The following is a 16,449-nucleotide window of genomic DNA, read 5'->3' as shown; positions in this document are numbered from 1 at the left end:
TAGAATAGAAAAATAATTCCAGAGGTACTGCCGTACATGAACTGAGAAACCTAAAAAGCCAGAAATTTGCAGCTCAACTCGGCTCCTCGCTTTTTCACGAAGGCACCAGGAAAGAGAGGGGCGGGGCAGTAAGACTCTTACGCTGCCGGAACTATCAGGCTCACTTGTAAAAGTTCTATCTACCCTTTCAGACAAGAAGTGGGTTTCAGAATGCTTGGGTAGCTCAGTTGGTAGAGCACTTGTCCGCGAAAGGCGAGGTCCCGAGTTCGAGTCTCGGTCCGGCACACAGTTTTAATCTGCCAGGAAGTTTCAAGAAGTGGGTTTCTCGGAGCCAAAATTCACTCTAGGCGAACAATCAGTAAACTGGCTTAAGTCCGCAGCCACGGATCAGCTACCAAGCGCAAGTAGATTACCACCCGGCAAATTAATCAATTCAGGAAGACTTGAGTGAGCTATACACTAAGAAAGGGCCTGACCTCAGAAAATCGTTGTACACACACGAACTTCGCAATGCACAAAGTCAGTACGATTAGCACAAATTCGAACCCTGTGACCTCCTTGGCACCGAGGGAGGAGGACGTTGCCGCACAACCACCACCATTCCCAGCTTACTACTCGCCGTGGCCACGCCTCGCTTCCCCTATGGCGACACCACCACCCCACCCGCGCCCTCCCTATATGAACAGCGCGCTCTATTCCGCGGCTGCGAACTCATGTGGACGAGGCGGGCAATTAGAGAAAGGAAACGGAGCCGACACGGTTCACACGTAATATACACTGAGCTGACAAAAGTTCGTCGTACGCTCACAGTGACTTCTGCGGTTATTACAAGCAGTGCTGCTCGTCTATTAGCACTGACAACTCTGCCCAGCTGGTGCTGTTCTTGGTCGTTAAGTGGAGGCCGGCGGCGACTGCATTATCCATAGTGAGAGGTAATGCCTGAAATTTGATATTCTCGGCATACTCTTGACATCGTGAATCTCGGAATATTGTGTTCCATAAAAATTTTCGAAATGGGATGTCCCATGAGTCTTGCTCCAATTATCATTCTGAATTCAAAATCTGTTAATTCCCGTAGTACGGCTGTAATTACGCCGGAAACTTTTTCATATGAATCACCTGTGTACAAATGACAGCTCCGCCATAGCACTACCATTGTATACCTTGCGTACGTGATACTGTCGGCATCCGTGTAAGTGCAAAGAGCTACCCCATGACTGTTATCATCTCAGTGTAAGTTGTACAAAAATGGTTCAAATGGCTCTGAGCACTATGGGACTTAACTTCTGAGGTCATCAGTCCCCTAGAACTTAGAACTACTTAAACGTAATTAACCTAAGGACATCACACACATCCATGCCCGAGGCAGGATTCGAACCTGCGACCGTAGCAGCAGCGCGGTTCCAGACTGTAGCGCCTAGAGCCGCTCGGCCACTCCGGCCTGCTAAGTTGTACAGTTTTACAGCGTTCCAGTGATGAAGCTTTAGTAGACTGACGCACTACTACTGGATATTGTTTTTGCAGATGATATCGGACATCTACTACATCGAGCCCTGCGAAGCCTTCGTCCAGGCTTTGGTGAAGGTGAGCTCAGCGCCTGTCTACTACTACCATTACGACTACGACGGCTGGGGATACACAGAATACGGTATGTATTGTTTTGTTTTCAACCGACTAATTGCTTGACCTAATACGTATCTTGTTTTTGGAAGACAAAAGTCAATGACTCTTCCTTTTTATTCATTTTAGACACAATCACATAACAAGGTTTTAATCGTAACCAATATCACCCGACATTGCCCATCTTCAGAATGTATAATTATTAGTAACAATACACAGTTATCAAATATGTTTTTACTCCTGTCAAGCCTTGCAGTTTGTAGTAATATGGAATATTCACTGAAACACCAAAGAAACTGATAAAGTCATGCGTAATAAAATACAGAGATATGTAAATAGGCAGAATACGGCGCTGCGATTGGCATCCTCCTATGTAGGACAACAAGTGTCTGGTGCAGATGGTAGATCGATTACTGCTGCTACAATGTTAGGTTATCATGAATTAAGTGAGTTTGGACGTGGTGTTATAGTCGGCGCACGAGCGATGGGACACAGCACCTCCGAGGTAACGATGAAGTGGGGATTTTCCCACACAACCATTTCACGAGTGTAACGTGAATATCAGAAATCCGCCAAAACATAAAATCTCCGACATCGCTGCGGCCAGAAAAATATCCTGCAAGAACGGGACCAGCGACGACTGAACAGACAAAAGAGCAAACCTTCCGCAAAATGCTGCATATTTCAACGCTAGGCCATCAAAAAGTGTCAGCGTGCGAACCATTCAACGTAACATCATCGATATGGGCTTTAGGAGCCGAAGGCCCACTCGTGTGCTCTTGATGACTGCTCGACTCAAAGCTTTACGCCTCACCTGGGCCCGCCAGTTCCGACATTGGACTCTTGATGACTGGAAACATGTTACCTGGTCGGACGAGTCTCGTTTCAAACTGTATCGAGCGGATGGACATGTACGGGTATGGAGACAACCTCATGAATCCATGGACCCTGCGTGGCAGCAGGGGACTGTTCAAGCTGGTGGAGGCTCTGTAATGGTGTGGGGCGTGTGCAGTGGGAGTGATATGGGACCCCTGACACGTCTAGATACGATTCTGACGACGGGTGACATGTACGTAAACTTCCTGTCTGATCACCTGCGTCCATTCATTATCCATTGTGCAATCCGACGGACGTGGGCAATTCCAGCAGGACAAAGCGACACTCCACATGTCCAGAATTGCTACAGGGTGGCTTCTGAGTTTAAACATTTCCGCTGGCGCCGAAACTCCCCAGAGAGGAACATTACTGAGCATATCTGGGATGCCTTGCGAAGTTCTGTTCAGAAGAGACCACCACCCCCTCGTACTCTTACGGATTAATGGACAGCCATACAGGATTCACGATGTCAGTTACCTCCAGCACTACTTCAGACATGAATCGAGTCCATGCCACGTCGTGTTGCGACAGTTCCGCTTGCTAACGTGGGTCTTACACCATATTAGGTAGGTGTAGCAGTTTCTTTGGCTCTTCAATGTATGAATACTTACAAATCTTATGTCCTCCAGTGCAACAATAATTGTAATTTCTTTTTAAGTTTACAAAATTTAAATAAGTAAATAAAAGTATAAATATACGACTGGTAGAACAGACACTTCAAAAATTTTATACATTTTTACATTTAATTATATTCCTGGTTATGCTTTGATGTGTGCTTGCGGGAACTGAGTGACGAAGCAAAAACACTATGAGTAATCTTCCCTATGATTCTTGAACATAGCAGTTTGATGACATATTCTCATCGAAGGCTATTTTTGACATCTAAAGTCTCATTCAAATTATAGAATAATAATCTGATGAATAATAAACTGGGACAATATGGAGTTGCTCGCGCACACTGGAACCGTTGATTTTGACCGTTCAAGTTCTCTGAAACGTTGCTAAATGCTAAACGACAAGCAAAAGTCGATGACCTTAAAACTGCAGTTCACACACTTGTAACAATATAACGTCATATATCTTCGGCCAATACTGATAAATGTCGTTGACACTGAAGCGGCTCCTATTAAAATATTCATGCAAGTTGTCTTTAAATTCAGAGTGCGTGTCAGAGAAACATGGACTCAGAATTTGTACCTGATACACCTGGATTCTGCCATCTGAATTACGCCATTGAAGACGCTTATTTAAGAAACCTTCGACCAACGGATTATAAAATAGGGATTTTTGCATCTAATTGGAGAAGGCTGCTAGTGACCCAACTACATAAAGTTGCACCCATCTTATGGAAGCTCTTTAACAACCGAAAGTTTCTAGCTCGTCAATATGCTACTAAGTTTGGAAGGGATGAAACATCAAACAGGGTCATGGAATCTATCACTCTAAGAAAGAGAATAACAATCCAAGTAAGTGCTCTTTAGGGTAGTACTTTCAGGCGTATTGCTAGATGAAGTAGAGCCATTGGAGAATAATTTATAAAGTGCGTTCGTTCATGCAGTACTCTGGGCGACCTCTGTCATAGTTACGAGGTTATGGTCCTCCAGATGAAGGGAAATTGCAGTGGTCGTCAAACGTTTTAGTCATGGCCCTGTCATACGCCTAAATGTATCTACATGCAAAAGCTTGCACTAAAATATGTGGCACATTTTATGCATAATTTATACACTGATGGGAAAAAATCGCAACACCAAGAAGGGGTTGTGCGAAGTTGGTGGGCGTGTTTCTACAACTGAAAGATGATGTTTATTCAAATTTCGCACCATTCGTATAAGAGTGTGGCTAGTAGCTCAGAAATGGGGATCCGAATCAGGTTTGCTTTAAATGCACGCTGTAAAGGTCGTGAGCGTTAGTTACGTTGAGTCTGGACGTGGTGAGTTGATGTTAGTCAAGAATGTCTTTAAAGCAACAAAGACGCCTCTATCAGCACCTCACTAAATTTGCACGAGTTCGGTAATAGGGATACGAGAAGCTGGATGTTCCTTTTGCGATACAAAATGGTTCAAATGGCTCTGAGCACTATGGGACTTAACATCTGAGGTCATCAGTCCCCTAGAACTTAGAACAACTTAAACCTAACTAACCTAAGGACATCACACACATCCATGCCCGAGGCAGGATTCGAACCTGACACCATAGCGGTCGCGCGGTTCCAGACTGAAGTGCCTAGAACCGCTCGGCCACACCGGCCGGCTTTGCGATACAGCAGAGAGACTTGGCAGGAATATAGTCACTGTATATGATCGCTGGCAGATGCAGCCACGATAATGTACGGTGGCAAGAAGACTGCGCTCCGGACAGCCACGTCGCACTACCTGGAAGCAAAACTATTGTGTTCGGCGTATGACTCTGGCGCATTGTACTATATTATCTGCAGAAGCAATTGCCACGACAGTGACATAAAGAACTGCTACAAATAGGTTACTTTTGGGACAGCTCCATGCCAGAGGCCCTGCAACTCCCATTCCGCTGACCCCAAATCACCGCCTTCTGCGACTTCAGTGAAGTGAACCGAGAGCTCTTTGTGGGCAGGGTGGAAGTCTATTGTGTTTTCTGTTGAAAGCTGGTTCTGTCTCGGTGCCAGTGATGGTCGAGTGTGAGTTAGAAAGAAGACAGTTGATGGCTCGCAACCAACCTGTCTGCGTGCTAAACACGCTGGACCGACAACTGGAGTTATGGTCTGGGGTGCGATTTCGTATGACAGCCGGAGTTCCCTCTTGGCTATCCCACTCACACTTACTGCGAATTTGTACGTAAGTCTGGTGTTTCGACCTGATGTGCTGCCAATCATGGACAGAATTCCAGAATTTTTTTTTTCAACTGGATAACACTCGCCCACATACCGCTGTTGTAAACAAACATCGTCTACAGTATGTCATTCGCCGGTTATTCATGTACAAGCATTTCACATTTGTAATGGCTTATTGCGCGCTTACATTAACCTATCATCCTGCAATGTTAATCACTGGAGTATATTACCTAGACAAATGTTTTCCAGAAATTTCATTACTCTACATTAATTACTTTTTGGTGATGCGATTTTTTTCCGTCAGTGTACATTGGTTTATCATGTTGAAGAATTTCCACAAATATACAACTGACTTGAGAGTTTTCAGATATCCCATATCATTAATCACTGGTCAATAAATGTATTTCGGAAATAAATAAATGAGACTGAAAACTGAAGTTAACAGAAAAGATATATGCGTGTTTATATACTGTCTTTCTGTAAGCTGCTAACTTATCGTATGTTTCAGGTGCACCTCACTGCATTGAAATTTACTACCTGTTCAACGCCAACTACACTGGCCCCAGCTGGGACATCAAGACGAAGGACGGCAGGACGAGGCAACTGCTGGTGAAACTCTGGACAAACTTCGCAAAATCTGGGTACTGAATTTTCTTCATAGCGAAAATTTTCGAAAGGGGTAATAAACTTTCTTACGCAGGGTGAACATTAATAACACCGACGAACTGCAGGGACGGATTCCTGACTGTAAATGGAGCAAATAACGTCCTATGAACTTGTCTCTGGAAGTGGACGGTGTGCGTGCAACGACAATAAATCCTCTCGCGACGAAGTACAGAGTCACATCGCATCCATGTGGCAACCGATGTTCAAAGTGGCCTCCACGGGATTGCAGGTAATAGGGATAGTAGCCGTTGTCATGCAAGACACACATAACCGTACTCTGCCTTACATCATGTTGGCGTACCACCTGCCCAGTGCTTGTATTTGGGTTCGTGTCGATATCCTGTAGAATCCGGTCATCCAGATCTGGCGTACACACAGTCCGGGTCCTCCCTGCTCGTTCGTCTGTCTGAGAGGACCCATGATCACACAAATGCCCAAAAAGCACTCGAAATGTTGAGTGACGCAGTTGGCGTCTGTGAGGGTGCTTGTTTTATTATAGCCGTGCTATCTCGCGACTTTTTCCATCTGCTTGGCCATACACAAACACGATCTTGGCTTGTTCGCGGCATGAACGCCGGACCATTCTGCTGCTTACATACGCTGCATCAGTCACACAGCCTGCAGCACACGGCATGTGGTCAGAGGAACTGACATTCATCAGATCCACCTACCGTGGCAACGATGCATTTCCGGACGCATGTTCGTAGGATCTTTTTTCTTTCATCTGCAGTCAGGAATACGTCCTTGCAGTTTGTCGATTTTTATTAATGTTCACATCTTCATAGTCCCAGAACAAGCTTCTCCTTGAAGTGCGATTTGTTTTGTGGGGCCGAGAATTCTGATATTTGTTCAGTCGAACGCAATAAAATTTACAGATGGCGAATATTAAGTCCATTGACAAACCTGCAGAAATTTTTGAGGATTCTGTGCTGAATGGTTTGGTGTGTGAGCAGCACTTATTTCTTATCGGGGCCATATTGTCTGAAATTATTACTTTAGATTCGTTAATATCCACAGTGTACAAAAATACATAACGGATATCATCAGAAGCTCCATGGACTGTTCACGAATGAAGCGGTTGTATGTACAGGAGTCGTAAAGTTAGAAAATTGTAGCGAAATACTGGGCGATCTGCAGAACGTCACTGCTCGGTGGAGGGGCTGGCAGTTAACTCTCTACATAGGCAAATGACACGTGTTGTGATGGGAAGACTTGCCATTGTTTGTTAACACGTTTAGCGGTCAGTCACTGGAAACAGCTACCAAATAGAACTAGCTGTACAGACAGACACAAAGATGGGATTCAGGGATTCATTGAAACACTCCTAAGGAAATGTAAGTCTCCCACGAAGAAAGAGACTGCTTACACTACGCTTGTCCGCCCTATTCTGGAGTACTGGTGTGCGGTGTGGAATCCGCATCAGGTGGGACTGACGGATGACATCGAAAAAGTACAAAGAAGGGCAGCTCGTTTTGTATTATCGTGAAATAGGGGAGATGGTGTCACAGACATGATACGTGAATTGGAGTGGCAATCATTAAAACAAAGGCGTTTTTCGTTGCTACGGGATCTTCTCATGAAATTTCAATCACCAGTTTTCTCCTCCGATTGCGAAAACATTCTGTTGGCACCCACCTGCATAGGGAGAAATGATCATCACGATAAAATAAGATAAATCAGGGCTCGCACGGAAAAATTTAAGTGCTCGTTTTTCCCGCGTGCCGTTCGAGGGTGGAACGGTAGAGAGACAGCATGAAGGTGGTTCATTGAACTCCCTCCCAGGCACTTTATTGTGAATAGCAGAGTAATCATGTAGATGTAGATGTAGATGAAAGTAGCTAACGAAATCGTAGTTCGACCAGTTCTTGGATACTGCTCGGCAGTCTGGGACCTTATCAGACAGCATCGATTGAGGAACAGGGAAGATCGAAAGGAGAGCAGAGCATTTTGTTCATGTTTACTAAATAAACTAGTCTCATGAAAATGGTTATCGATTTTCACCACGGAGCAGATCAGATATTTCGACGGTCAAGTGAGAAAGTGGATTTTGGCACTTTTCAACAACGTGTGATTATATCCTTGATGTGCCATATGCACAAAATCTTCGAGCGAATGTTGTTCAATCATTTGATGCTCGCTATAGACCCAGTTCTAATACAAGGAGAAGCAGGTTTCAGACCAGAGAAGAGCTGTACCTCTCAGGTCGTCAGTTTCACGCAATTTACTGAGGAAGCTTTTAATCCCACTAAATTATAGAACTAGCTTTTATCGGCGTGACGGCTGCTTATGGCACTGTGAATCACCGCGCATTGTCATCAAGGATCTACGGGGTAACGAAGGAGTATGGTTTTACCATAGTTAATGAAAGTTCACTGCAAAACAGATTTCATGGAACTTCCAGGGTCAGCGTTATCGATGGAGATTTCAAAGAAATGACTTGTCCAAGGAAGAGATTTTTCACCAGTGTTAACATCTGTACTACTGATCTACCACTTTCAGCGAACACAAGGAATTTCCTAGATACCAGTGATATGGCATTAGTGTGTTAAGGGCAAATCTTTTGCAGAAGTTGAAGTTCACCCGACAGATGGATTCAGAGAGTTGAGTGTCTTTCTCTATCAGCTTCGTGCAAACCCAGCTAAAACCCACGTATATAGGTTTTATACATAGGTTTTATCTTTAGCACAATGAGGCATGTTGCAAACTTAACATCATACGCCAAAGGATACAATTAGTAAACATCTGGGCGTCATTTCTGGAACGTACTCTGACGTACAAATAGCACTGCGAGAATACGAGAATGAAGGACGAACCCAGAAATAATATCCTTGTAAGCTCACTGTTAGCACTTGGAGATCTCGCCCTCAAGCTCTGAGAACGATGGCATAACAACATGTTACAGTGGTGCAGAGAATGTGTGCTCCTTGTGCTACAAATGAACCCACCCAAACTTAGTTAATAATTCACTCAACGAAGCGCGTAGGCTTGTTACAGGTTGTATGAAATCTACAGCACTTGTAAAACTCTACCATTTGGTGGAGATGGCTCCACCAGATATTCGTTACGAAGTAGCTGTCAACGCGGAGAGAACAAATTAAGCTCATCAGGAAAACCATCCATTACATGGCACTTTCCGGCAGCCCCAATGATGAGGTCCAAAAGAAGTTTCCTTAAGACCACTTGAGTCTTTCAAAGAAGAGCAGCTACAGCTGGGAAACACTTGTGGGTTTCTCGACTTGCGAGTAACTCTACCTGGCCAACTCCTTCGGAAACCGTCCTACCTAGACAGAACAGAGTTTGATTGTGTGGAGTTCACCCAAGTGTCTTCGTTCTGGACATGGAAGATTGAGGAATAATTTCCAGAAATGACACTTCCCTGTGGATACTATCAACTGTGAGTGTTGAGAAGCGTTGACCATAGAGCGCCTACTAGATTTTATATTGTATTTGTTTCTGCCTCGAATAAATAATAAATAATAATGACATGTGATAGAAGGGAGGGACTGTACATCACAGAGATGTTTTCTATTAAAATTCCAAGAGCGTAGATTCCAGAAATATTATCATATTAATTGTTGCCCCTTACATCTCAGGAAGCCACACGACATGAAACACTTTTTTTTCTCGGTCGATTTCGGTTGAAGAAACGCAGAATTCGTTGTGAGACATCATGGAATATTCGCGATTGAGCCCCTGTAGTTTCAATAAGTTCCGACAGGTGGCGGCGCTGCACGTTGCCTTCAAAATGGCGTCTGTGACAGAGATGCGTTCCAAGCACAGAACTGCCATTGAGTATCTTTTGGCAGGAAACCACAGCCTCACAGATATTCATACGCGCATGCAGAATGCACACAGAGACCTGGCAGTGAACAAAAACACGGCGAGTCGTTGAGAGATGCGTCTGTCATCACAGCAACAAGGTTGCGGAAACCTTTTCGATCTCCAGCGTGCCAGCTGGCCGCACACAGCTGTGAAGCCTGCAGTGTTACAATGTGTGTACACACATTCCAGCTGATCACAACTCGCTGCACAAATGGAAGTCTGTGTTGGTAACGCTCAAACACCAGATGGGGTACTCAAATGTGTGTAGCCGTATCTAGCACCTTTCGACTTCCATTTGTTTGGCCCAATGAGCGATGCACTCCGCAGGAAACAGTACGTGGATGCTGATGAGGTTGCTGATACAGCAAGCCATTGACAAGTAGAGTGGCGAAAGCCATCGCATTGAACAGAAATTGCGTTGAAAACAGCGTTTTGTAACCAAAAGAGTGAGGAATAAGATGATGTATTGAAATCCGGAATAAAATAACCTGATTTGAGAAAAAAAAATGTGTTTCATTGCTTACTGAACACCACTCGTACATCATTTGGTGAAACTTGGGTACTGTTCCCTAGTCCGGGACCTATACCATATAGGATGAATAAAAAGTAGACAAGATTTAAAGAAAAGCAGGGCAAAAATTCAGTAAAATATAATGACACTATAAACAGCATTTCACTGTTGACAAAAGTGACGCAGGAAGTTTTTTTTCCCAGTAGGACGCTACAGTAATGGCGTAGCCATGTAGTCTGTTATAAATAATTTTGTGTTACCTGAGGGTTATCGGATGTTAGAAACCGATATTTATTAAAGAATTATTTTATCAGCAGCTCTTGGCTGTTCTGAAATAAATATTTTTTTTTTCAAATACTTACGAGCTGTGGGGCAGCACCTGTTGAAAACTATTGTCCTTCATTGTTTCAGACGACCTTCCACGCTTGGATTCCCGACACTCTGGATGCCATACACGCGTTGGATGCACAACTACCTCCACATGGGCAGCAGATTCTCCTTGAAACTTGACCCGGCAAAGAAGCGTATGGATTTCTGGAGGAAAAATATCCCTTTTTAACAACCTGCCGTCAGTGACAATTTGTGGTTCTGTACACCAATTATTGTTGTTTAAATCGCACTTTTCATCATTATGAATATTTTGGTGACTGAATACAGAACAAAATATGAATAAAACATACCATTTTGAATGAATTTTCGGTGTATTCTTTCCATTTGTCTGCCAGGAAAACTGTCAAATTTGTATTAGTTCTTTTTTCAGTATTGCAGGTATCTTAAAAATTCACCAACTTGAGACTTTGTTCAAGGCACTTATTGTGAAAAAAACTTCGCTTTCTAGAAACGCAAGAAAAAACATTCTCCAGATTTCTGTGAAGGATATGTTGAGTTGTTTTGATGAGACGGTACATGCTTGTCATCGCTGTCACTCAGTTTCACTGATATCTGGTACACATCTAGTGTTTACTCCTGTAAGGTAAAATGTTGTTTAGTTTTACGAAAGGAAAAACAGTATGGTCTACCCGCAACTTCCATCATACACCGCGTCCGTCATAGTATTCTGCCAGTCCACGCGATGAGTAGCTCAGATGAAAGTTTGTACGTCTTATGATGGAATGTGTTAAGAGCTTCTTGGTTCTCCAGAGTCTGGGATACCATTCAAACACTACTTCTAAAATACATTTCAGAATAGCATTCGCGTACATTCTTTGAAAAATACTCTGCTAATATAACACTAGTCTTGCTTTCGCATATAGAAGGGGGAACTGGATTCAAATATTATGTTCTCTTATATCTAACAGTTTAGCACCTCAAACAGAGTAGCAGTTGCAACGTATAGTTGATACTATTTGTTCTGGAGGTATATGTATATAAGTAATTACACTGATGATGACTACATAGTAGACGAAATGTAGATCTGCTTCAATAAATGATTGATTTTGCGACTGACTGCTGTGCTTTAACCTTGAATATTTGGTCAATGCACACACAGGGAAACTCCTTGCCGAAAGAAGTTACTAATAACAAACGTAAGACTTAAGGTTGAGAATCATGTTTCTAAGAATGTGCGTCTGTAGCACCGCAGTGTTTGGAAGTGAATCATGGACTTCAGAAAACTGGAAAATAAGAACATCCAAGTGTTTGCAATACAGTGTAATCGTACTGGCGATTCTTACAGTCTGCTCCCCACCACCTGACATGCAAGGATCGCTTTGAGTGTATATAGAAGTGTTTCTGTTCTGGTCCTTCCAGGTAGGGAGCATGAATCGCGGAACTGATTAGACATCAGAAGAACTGTTACCTGTGGATTCCTGAAAGAGTTCCTCGATCACGGAATTTAATTTAACGAGAGTAGGTAACCCACTTTTAGGACAAATAACCTGTTTCCTACTGTTTTATATTGTGAAATACTGTTTTTATTATCAGGTTGTTTCCAAAATGATTCAGAATAGAAATGGTTTACTGATAATTAAACTGAGAAAAGGACACACGAATCTTGATGCAAGTATCAGATAGTTATACACTGAAACGCCAAACAAACTGGTATAGGCATGCGTATTCAAATACAGAGATATGTAAACTGGCAGCATACGGTGCTGCGATCTGCACCACTTATACAAGACAACAACTGTCTGGCGCAGTTGTTAGATCGGTTACTGCTGCTACAATGGCAGGTTATCAATATTTAAGTGAGTTTGAACGTGCTATTATAGTTGGCGCACGAGCGATGGGACACAGCATCTCCGAGGTAGCGATGAAGTGGGGATTTTCTCATACGACCATTTCACGAGTGTACCGTGAATATCAGGAATCCGCTGAAACACCAAATCTCCGACATCCCTGCGGCCGGAAAAAGATCGTTCAAGAACGGGACCAGCGACGACTGAAGGGAATCGTTCAACCTGGCAGAAGTGACACCCTTCCGCAAATTGCTGCAGATTTCAGTGCTGGGCCATCAACAAGTGTTAGCGTGAGAACCATTCAACGAAACATCATCGATATAGGTTTTCGGAGCAGAAGGTCCACTTGTGTACTCTTGCTGACTGCACAACACAAAGATTTACGTCTCGGCTGGGCCCGTCAACACCGACATTGGACTGTTGATGACTGGAAACAAGTTGCCTGGTCGGGCGAGTATCGAGCGGAAGGGCGTGTATGGTTATGGAGACAACCTCACGAATACATGGACCTTGCATGTCAGCTGGTGGAGGCTCTGTAATGGTGTGGGACGTGTGCAGCTGGAGTGATATGGGACCCCTGACACGTCTAGAAACGACTCTGCCAGGTGTCTGATCACCTGCTTCCATCCATGTCCATTGTGCATTCCGACGGACTTCAGCAGTTCCAGGAGGACAATGCGACACACCACACGTCCAGAATTGCTACAGAGTGGCTCCAGCAACACTCTTCTGAATGTAAACACTTCCGCTGGCCACCAAACTCCCCAGACGTGAACATTATTGAGCATGTCTGGGATGCCTTGCAACGCGCTGTTCATAAGTGTAATATATTAATTGTTCCTTGCTACTATAGTGTTATCTTGAAGCTGTGAGAAAGGAGGACAGGCGCTCCAAGGCACGGAAGCAGAGACGATGCTGAGGGCAGACGAAACTAGGAGAGATATTGTTACATGAAGTAAACCGTAAGGGGAGAGCCTTGCGAAAATGCAGACACCTCCAGACGCGGTCCCAGGGCGCTAGTTACTCTTCAAGGAATTAGCATGTAACTTCATATGTCGTCTAGACGCTGTGGTAGGTTGTCACCGCATAACTTTGTAACCAGCAGGCACGTATTAGCGTATAAAGCCAACTTGATACCAGCCCTGAGAACAGTGACGTGAGTAGGCTCACAATGGTTAGAAAGAGAGCGAAAACGCCAAAAAACTGTTGACCTAGCAGTCCCTACTCCGGGGAGCCTGAGAAGGGGGGGCTAAATGACGTATAACAATAATTTTGTAAGCCTTATTTGGCAGAACAGTTAAGTTTAGCTTTCAGCTGAACAGTGTTGATACCAAATACTGACTTAGTTAGTGCAACTGCCTTAGGAGCAGTATAGGGGACCTAACTAAACCGTGATTGGCAGGTGCCTTCAAGAGACCTGCGGGATTGGCTAGGTGGCTTTATGTGGGAAAAACAGTGCCCCCACGCGACTCTTTAAAACCCCTAGATTCCGCATTTTGGCGGAGTTCTCAGTCAGACGATCTGGGCGCCGAATTCACGTCCGTCGACTCCAGCCTCGGTCCAGCTCCACGTAAGTCTGCTCTCTCACTTGGAGTGCCTGTTTGAACAGTGTCACATTCAGTATGTTTTGTTTTGCAACTAAGTTGTTGCCTTAAGATGCTGCTAGTGTTTGCTACTGTGGTTATCATCCACCCCTGAGACTTCTGCACTGGCTTCTGTTGTAACAGTGTTATTCATGCTTTTTATAACCCTAGAACTAGCCTTCAGTGTTGCTGCTGGAATAAACAACTATTTCAGAACCCTGTTTGTCCAAGAGTCTCCACAACGAGTTCCCTACCAAGTCTCACCAACTGCATTTCTAGTAAATGCCTGTACCAGTGTTGGCTCAGATAGAAGAAAACAATCAAATGCCTTCACTGTGAATTTTCCTTCTGCCTTCTGCTCTGTACCGCTCTGGAGCGCAGACTGACCAGTAACCCCTTCTCCCTCTCCCACCTATGTTAGGACACGACAGAAGAGATCTCCACCCCCTTCGTAGTCTTATGGATTTATGGACTGCCCTGTAGGATTCATGGTGTCAGTTCCTCCCAGCACTACTTCAGAGATTAGTTGAGTCCATGCCACGTCATACTGTGGCACTTCTGTGTGCTTGCGGGGCCTTACTCGATATTAGGCAGTTGTACCAGTTTATTTGGTCCTTCAGTGTAGATGACGACGCTGTGCTACCCGATAAGTTAAAACAAACACGTAAGAATAAAGGAAACTCTGCAGAAATCGATTCTGCAATATATTATACTTCAAGAATGTCAATTAATGTAGTTGGACAACCGTTCCTAACTGGCGTTCTACATTACGATCTTACATGGCTATAAATAACACGAAGGAGGGTTTAGTGTAATACTCCAAATCAAACTGGACGGGGAGGCACGCTTGTGACAGTATCATACTTGTATTTGATGTTCTTCCTGCACGACTGCAATGCTTCATTTACCTTTGCTGCATGGTGTGTCGTGGATGTGCAAGACGTCAGGTGACTGCATCTGTCCCGTGCTGCCTGTCAACCTATAAAACTGCTTGTTCTGGACTGAAGTGTCAGTTGTATACTCTAACCGAGTTCTTCCGTGAAGCAGAAGACTGTTTGTCCCTCGTATGTCTATAACGGCTGTGTACACTCGCCTGGTTGGTGGGGTAACATACACAATGGTGCCCGAGCAGTTCTTGCAAGGACTTATTAACTAACACGACTCTTCTCGATCTCTCCACTTGGAGAATATACAATACTCTCAGCATGTTTAACGCTGATCTATTTAGAGTCCATTTCGATCAAAGTCACCACAGAATAAATCTCTCGCCACATCCCACGGAGAGTTAAGCACCCCATGTGTCAACACAACGTTTCGGAGAAAGATTCCTTTCTTGTCTGCAAATTGCGTATATCGAGCTACGTCTCCTATTCCTGTGAAGAACATTGGCTTCCTCCGAAACTGGAGTCTACCAACCAAACTGCTGTGTACAGGAATTATTTCTCTCACTCTCAAAATATTACTTTCAGTCGTCCTATCCTCTAACTCCACCTCTGTAGGGAAATGACGTAGAGGGTGCAGTTTCCCTTCCCTATGTAGATATCATGAACTGTTCACGTGAGTTCCGCTTGCTGTTTTAGCTACATATTTCCTTCTCTGTCTCTGAAAATGGAGCCCATTCAATTAGTTTTAACTGCACAGTCGCCTCTCCCTTGGGATACCTGAGGAAGTAAACGCGCCTTTGGTCCCCTGTGGCGAAATAAGCTAGGCGAATCTGTCGAGACCCACAATGCATCCGTTGCGGCCGTGATATTTATGACCCATCCCTATCCTTCAAGACGGGTTTGCAAAGTGGCTTTTAAAGGAAAATGTTGTGCAGGGGCTCGTCGCCTACTCTCCGTTGCAGGTCTGCGTTGCTATCAAAATGTATGTTCCTCCAAATGGGAAAAGCGATTACTTACTAACGTATTCCTGTCAGCCAAGTACACTTTCATTGCCATTTGATACGCAAATTAAGTCTGTTATGCCCAAAGTATGGGACGTGACATATCATTCGAATCGTCTCGTCGAGGAGATGACCGTGGAAGATGGTAAACTGCACTATCACTTTATCTGTGGCTCATGGAAGGTGATAGAAATGGACTGTCACCTTGCAAGTGTCACAGAAGGCTGTTGACCATTATGTAGAATGTAAAGGTAAGAAATGGGTTCTCCACAGAATTTCTGAGGAAATGAAGATATGAAAAATAATAACAGCTAGAAGGGATAGCATGATAGTTTGATGTCTCTTACAAGGCAAAAAAAATTTTTTTCCCTTGTCAGTGGCTGGGTGATAAAGGTCTCCAGAAATCGGCGCTAACTGAAAATCCTCTAAAATGCAGGTAATAATTAAATGACATTTCAATAAAAATCATCACATTAGCTAAATAACTCATCAAAGTAATTTTA

General features: G+C 44.0%; 1 protein-coding gene across 1 annotated transcript in view; it reads left to right on the top strand.

The window, feature by feature from the left end:
- Window positions 1-10,910, top strand: part of LOC126235321 (esterase B1-like) — a 107,182-nt gene extending 96,272 nt beyond the window's left edge. Inside the window, exons 8-10 of the mRNA XM_049944047.1 lie at window positions 1,525-1,648; window positions 5,811-5,943; window positions 10,713-10,910. Coding sequence (XP_049800004.1) covers window positions 1,525-1,648; window positions 5,811-5,943; window positions 10,713-10,860 — 405 coding nt within the window. The 3' untranslated portion in view covers window positions 10,861-10,910. The remainder of the gene's footprint in view (window positions 1-1,524; window positions 1,649-5,810; window positions 5,944-10,712) is intronic.
- The last annotated feature ends 5,539 nt before the right edge of the window (window positions 10,911-16,449 follow it).

This window comes from Schistocerca nitens, chromosome 1 (assembly GCF_023898315.1).
Source record: "Schistocerca nitens isolate TAMUIC-IGC-003100 chromosome 1, iqSchNite1.1, whole genome shotgun sequence".
Classification (NCBI taxonomy): Eukaryota; Metazoa; Arthropoda; class Insecta; order Orthoptera; family Acrididae; genus Schistocerca; species Schistocerca nitens.
Note: the sequence above shows the minus strand (reverse complement) of the source record. Positions and strands in the feature narration are given on the sequence as shown.